Source organism: Lutjanus erythropterus, chromosome 19 (genome assembly GCF_056507025.1).
Source record: "Lutjanus erythropterus isolate fLutEry1 chromosome 19, fLutEry1.hap2, whole genome shotgun sequence".
In the NCBI taxonomy this organism is placed as follows: domain Eukaryota; kingdom Metazoa; phylum Chordata; class Actinopteri; order Lutjaniformes; family Lutjanidae; genus Lutjanus; species Lutjanus erythropterus.
In genome coordinates this window covers 17,160,380-17,166,488 of record NC_139335.1, presented here as the reverse complement: position 1 = coordinate 17,166,488, position 6,109 = coordinate 17,160,380, and the positions used below count along the sequence as shown (strand labels likewise).

General features: G+C 37.9%; 1 protein-coding gene across 1 annotated transcript; it reads left to right on the top strand.

The window, feature by feature from the left end:
* Positions 1-639: 639 nt before the first annotated feature.
* rnf151 (ring finger protein 151) lies at positions 640-5,395 on the top strand. The gene is made up of 4 exons (XM_084744570.1): positions 640-1,122; positions 2,776-2,945; positions 3,063-3,159; positions 4,748-5,395. The coding sequence occupies exons 1-4, from the start codon at positions 1,120-1,122 to the stop codon at positions 5,216-5,218; spliced, it is 741 nt and encodes a 246-aa protein (XP_084600696.1). The 5' UTR covers positions 640-1,119; the 3' UTR covers positions 5,219-5,395.
* Positions 5,396-6,109: the final 714 nt, after the last annotated feature.

The following is a 6,109-nucleotide window of genomic DNA, read 5'->3' as shown; positions in this document are numbered from 1 at the left end:
GCGAGAAATTGAGCATGATGCTGGTTATTTGTTGGAATTAAATTCAGTTACTGGGGGAGTCTATTTTCAGTTGAACTCTATTGATCAGTGAAGGGGAAAAGGTGGGTTTAACACTATATCCCTGCCCAAAACACGTAACTCCACGTGTGTAGGCTGGACAGTTGCCATTACACAGACAATGTCACAGATATTGTAAATCTAAAACATTTTTATTTTCATCTTCATTTATTCACCTAGACACTGACACATACAATATCATACAATACAGTACACAGCAAGTTTATGCAGTGTGACACAATATGTCTCAGTGGAAGTTGTGGTTATTCAGCGGGTTAATGTTTTGGTAGCTGATTGGATCACCCCCTCAAAGTGAATTTAATTCCAACACAATCATGCTCAATTTCTCACATTTACAAGAAAACGAATTCCATGAGGACTGGTTTAGAAATAATCGATTTAAAGTTGATTTTGTACTGAAGTCTGAATTTCTCAGTGCGCATTGTGTTTGTTTATTAAGGGGCCCTGACCTCCCCAAAATGACAGACAGGCAGACGCACGACAAATCGTGAACGTGCTGTCTAAGTTTCGATATCTGTGCACAACGCTGTATAACATCACTTCTATTGTCAGCATGTCAAAAGGCAGAATATCGTTAAAAAAGCACGTAAACTGGTAGGGTTTGTTTGTTTTTTGGAAACTTGGACTCTAGAAGTAAAATCTGTGAATACTATGTGATAAATAGAGTTTCAAAATTAACTCAGTCTTAAACTTTCTCCTCCGGACTCACAACAATACCCTCAGCTGGAGCCATTCGTGTTATATATTAAAAAAAAAGTTCCCGTTTGACGCGTGGAGGCTGAGCTTTGGTGCTAGAACAGCAGGGAAAGGACGCGCTCCATAATGAGCGCCTTTCTCTCCCTTCGTTTTTATAATTTTCTGTTTTCATTTGTCCGCACACAAACACACACACACGGTCCCTCCTTCATGTTTTGTCAGGAATGTTCATGTGTGTGTTGTATTGATAACGCGGGTGTGTGTTCCATGTGTGACATGTGAGAGGACCGATATGGAGTAAAGCAGCGCCGGGAATGGAAACACGGTGAGGAAGAGGAGATTATTATGGTGAGTAGACAACAACCTCTGTTATGTTTGTTTTGTTTTTTTTAATCTAGATTTTATTTCTCGGTTTCAGTAACTGAATTTGGGAATATTACACGTCCTTAATATGTGAACAGCTACTAACCTAACAAATTTGATGAACTCTCTTAGATAGTGTGTAGTCTTGTATGAGTGTCGTTGCATTTTTTTTTAATTAAATATTTGAATTAACTAAAGGTTCAATAAGGAAATAACGTGAGACATAATATTTTTATAAACATTTTATTATTATCTCATGTTCTGTGTTTAAAAAAAAAGAGTTTTGGCAGACGGATTACACCTGCTTTTTGTCATCATGTAATCAGTCATATGACTTTCCAGAACAATTCCTTTTTGTCACCTCTTGCCTTTATGTTGAAAAGACTGTGTGTGGGTGGGTTGTAGGCTGCTGTAGAGCCATGTTCTACAGCTGCAGAGGTATAATACTCACGTGTTGACAGAGGTGGCAAAAGTACACACATTTTGTAGTCAAGCGCAGGTACAGATACCTTTGTAATTAAAAAAAGCTTCTAGTAAAAGGAGAAGTACTGATCCAACGTCTTTACTCAAGTAAAAGTGAAAAGGACCATATCTGATATGTACTCAGAATAAAAATTATTATAAATAAGAGTCATTATGATTCAATTTTATACAGAATCTTTGGACGAGAATACAATGTTTTATGATATCTCAAAGTCTGCCATGTCTGATATGATTTTTATTCAGTTCACTTCAGTGGTCTGTGATTAATATGAGATGATATCATAAGGCTCTTGAACTCAATCAAAGCTGCCACCTATTTCTTTTTTGCTTTTCACCATAAAAGGAAAAACATAATACATAAATAATAGTAAACAATTATAACCAGTTCAGTGTAGTAAAGTTTACTTTGAATACAATGAAGGCCTATCTTAGAGATGATGATATGGATCAATGTTTTCACTTTGTATCAGTTATATTGGGTTACTGATCACTGAATTGGGATATTGATCCAAATCGATGAACTGCTACACCCCAACTCTGAAGAACATTTCTACTGTCTGTTTCTGTGCAAAGCTGACTGAACTAGAGCAGTCACCAAATCAGATTTTCAATACTCGATTATTGTTGCCAAAAGAATTCATAATAACAATATTATTGCGATATTTATATAGAATATTTTCTAATTTTATCTGTCAAATTCATCTTTAAGTTTGTTTTTGTTGGGTATTTTGTGTCTTATGACATAAAAAAGGTAACAAGAAGTAAAAGATGTGAGAAGACGTAGAACTAACAGGACAATAAAGACTTAACAACACATGAAAGATATAACAAAACATAAAAGATGTAACAGAGAACGAAACTCGACCATGGATAAAAGGTGGTTTAAACTTTGAGTACATTTCAGAGCCTTTACTTTTTTCATTTTTACAGCAGTAAAGAAGTTGAATCAGTCACTTCTACTTCTACTAGAGTCTTTTTTTTTTTTTTTTAACAACATGGACTTGATTGAGGAGTGTGTATACTTTTGCTACCTCTGGCCTGTTGGTACATAAGGGTTGTGGCCTGTCCATCTCCTCAGCTGACACAGCTTACATGTCTCCCTGAACACTGATCATATACAATGAATAAAGCTATATATATATCGGCCACATCCAGGCGGACCCAGAGGTGTCAACACAGAGTGGCGGTTATGATGTGGAGCTGTTCGTGGACACTCCAGACTACGATCTGATCTGCACCATATGCCAGGGGGTCCTCAGGTGTCCAGTAAGAGCTGCATGCCACCACATCTTCTGTAAGAAATGCATCCTACAGTGGCTGAAGAGGTACTGAACAGAACATGGACAACACTACTGGACGAGGACATTGTAAAACTCTGCTGTATTAGATTGTTATTGATATCTGATCCATATATGAACAGGACTGTTGTTTGTCCTCCGCAGGCAGGAGACCTGCCCCTGCTGCAGGAAGCCTGTTAACCCGAGCTTGATCTTTGTCATGTTCAAGCTGAGCAAATCTATTGGACGCATGAAGATCAAGGTAGGAAATGCAAAAAAGGAGTTGCACATTTGAAATTATAGTCATCAGGGGTGGAAGTTCTGTACTGTTATTATAGCAGCTCTCTCTTACTGTAACTGAGTTGCTACATTTATTCTCAGGGGGTGGACTGTAGATTTTTGCTCTGGGTGTGAATCTGGCCTTGTGAATTGGTTCATATGGTATATTCTTGTGGTAGTGGTTACAATAAACATAGCCCCATTGCCCATTTTCATGATGACTATCTTTTGACTAATAAATTAGGCTACAAAATGTCAAAGATATTCACTTTTTAAAAAATATTACGTAGAAAAATGCAGCAAATTATCACATCTGAGAAGCAGGAAATTCTTCCACTCATTGTTTCAAAACCAACTAACTGTTAATGCTGTCTTCAGAAGAGCTCATTTAACCAAACTTTTCTCAACTCAAGAAATCTCCAGGGGTGGGATGTAACTAAGTATATTTACTCAAGTACTTGTTCTTTTAACTCTCTACTCCTGGTTCTTTACTGTTCGGAGGGAAATGCTGTAGGCTGTTTTTTTTTTCTCCGCTCTATTTATTTGACAACTGTGGTTACTAGTTACTTTACAGATTACTATTGTGAAAAAAAATTGTCTTTCGTTTTTTTTATTTTGGATGAATTCAACAGACATCCCATTAACCTTAGTACCATTTTTATTTTCCTCCTTCTGTTCGCATAGCCCTCCAAAAAAGTTTTTTTTCTACCAATGTTTTTTGTCTAATTGAAGGCTTCTTATCCACCCTCCTGTGTATTTTGACCATCTCATGGCCACATCATTTATAATCTTAACCAATACTGTGTGAACAGGTATATTAACACATGCAATATTGTTTACATGTTGCATAGCAACCACTACATGTGACAGCTTGCCCCAAAAGCACTGGGACAACATGCCCCAGAGTAATGTGTGGTATTATGAGCTATACCACAAGCTAGCTTTCAAGTGAGACTTCGGTTTAGGTATCAAAATATACATTTTCTCTCTTCTATCCTTTACACAAACAATATAATCGAAGATACTTCCTAAGATTTATTACACAAATAGTGCAGTTTATTTATTTATTTTAACTTTTACTGTCGAAAAAAATGAAACTTGTCCTTACCTCAGATTGACATATACTGCATGTCAGGAGGAAAATGACTTCAGAACAATGGGTTGCACATGGAACTGTTAGATTTTTTTAGATAGCCTCTCATCAGCCCTCTCATGTCAGAGGGATAACTAGTGTGACAAGATGCCCTGCTCGCCCCTGAACTGTTACTTACACATTAATGTGTCAGTAATAATACTAGGCATATAATTGTAGAACACTCACAGGGTGCATTTTCTACTGTATCTCAAGTGCATTTTGCTAGTAATACTTGCAAAAGTGATCATTTCAGTTTTGCTGCTTTTTACGTCAGTAAAGGATCTGAATACTTCCTCCACCACTTCTTCTCACTTGAATAATAAAGTCAACTAACAATACATTTAGTTGAGGATGGTTTTCCCTACATACAGCAGGAAGACAGTATGTAATGTCTTTATGGATTTTTTTGTATATCTCTGTATCTGGCCTCCTACAGTGTAAGAATGAGATCCGTGGTTGTGCAGAGACCTTCCCTCTCTCAGAACAGTACTGCCACAGCATGAGCTGTCTGTACGAGCTCATCCCGTGTCCGTACCAGGGCTGCCGGGCGCAGCTCCTCCGCAGGGACCTGGACACCCATGCGCGGCACTGCGAACACTGGCGTCAGCCCTGCCACATGGGCTGCGGGACGATACTCTCCCACCGCACGCAGGCTCAACACAACTGCTACAAGCAGCTGAGGCAGGAGTACGAAGCCAGGCAGAGGAACCACAGGGCCATCGCCACGGCCCTGCAGAGGAAGATGAGGAGGATGCAGAGCACCATGGCGCACATGAAGAGGCAGATAGGGCTGATCTGCGAGAGTCTGGAGGTGATGGACGACCTGCACGAGGTGGAAGAAGAGGACCTGGGAGAGAGCAGTGGCAGCTCCACTGGCACTCCAAGTAGCAACAACAGTAACTGCTGAAGGACGACTCAGTCGCTGCTGCTGGTTGGACACTGCTGTGTGTTATTTCTGCATGTGTTCATTTCCTTGAAGGTGTGTGTTTTTGAATATGTAGGTAGTGATTAAAATGGGTGACTTTGTAACAATTTTGTGCTGTAGTTTCTTCTATTTTGTTTGTAAATAAAGTATTCAACATTACGCTGGTGTCCTGATTTTCATTCAAGAGAAGAGAGGAGGCTGAATCTTTGTTGCCATGTGACGAATGAGGATGAGCACACTACTGCAAATATAATTGCTTAATCTGTCAATTAGTTGTTTGGTCCATAAAATGTCAGAAAATGATGAAAAATGTTGATCAGTGTTTCATAAAGCCTAAGATGACACCACTAAATGTTTTGTTTTGTCCACAACCCAAAATTATTCAGTTTCCTGTCAGAAAAGGAGTAAAGAAACCAGAAAATATTCACATTAAAGAAACTGAAATCAGAACAGTTGGACATTTTTTCTTAAAAAGTGACTCGAACTGATTAATCAGTTATCAAAATAGTTTGCAATTAATAATTGATTTCTTGATTAATTGTTGCAACTCTATAGGCTGACATAAGATAAGCTAGGTAAGATATCTTTATTGATTCCATGGACGTGAAATTCAGTAACATGGGCATTAGAGGTGCACAGAGATGTAATTATTCGTATCTGTATCTATTTGTTTATTTTCTAACCCAGTATTTATTATTAATGCAACTGTTGTGCATACAAAGCATCAAAATGATTTAATACTGGCATATAATTAATTAGAAAACATATTTCCATATCCACATTCTGTACTTTTCATCTATCTCTATCTTTCTAAAATAACAAGTATATCAAAATATTCTTCATTTGAAGCTGCATTATTAAATCAGTGATTGA

What these genes read in the sequence shown, in the direction of transcription:
- rnf151 (XM_084744570.1), top strand. An exon ending in ATCCTACAGTGGCTGAAGAG is followed by an intron (nt 2,946 to 3,062) that starts GTACTGAACAGA and finishes TGTCCTCCGCAG; the next exon opens with GCAGGAGACCTGCCCCTGCT. An exon ending in TTGGACGCATGAAGATCAAG is followed by an intron (nt 3,160 to 4,747) that starts GTAGGAAATGCA and finishes GGCCTCCTACAG; the next exon opens with TGTAAGAATGAGATCCGTGG.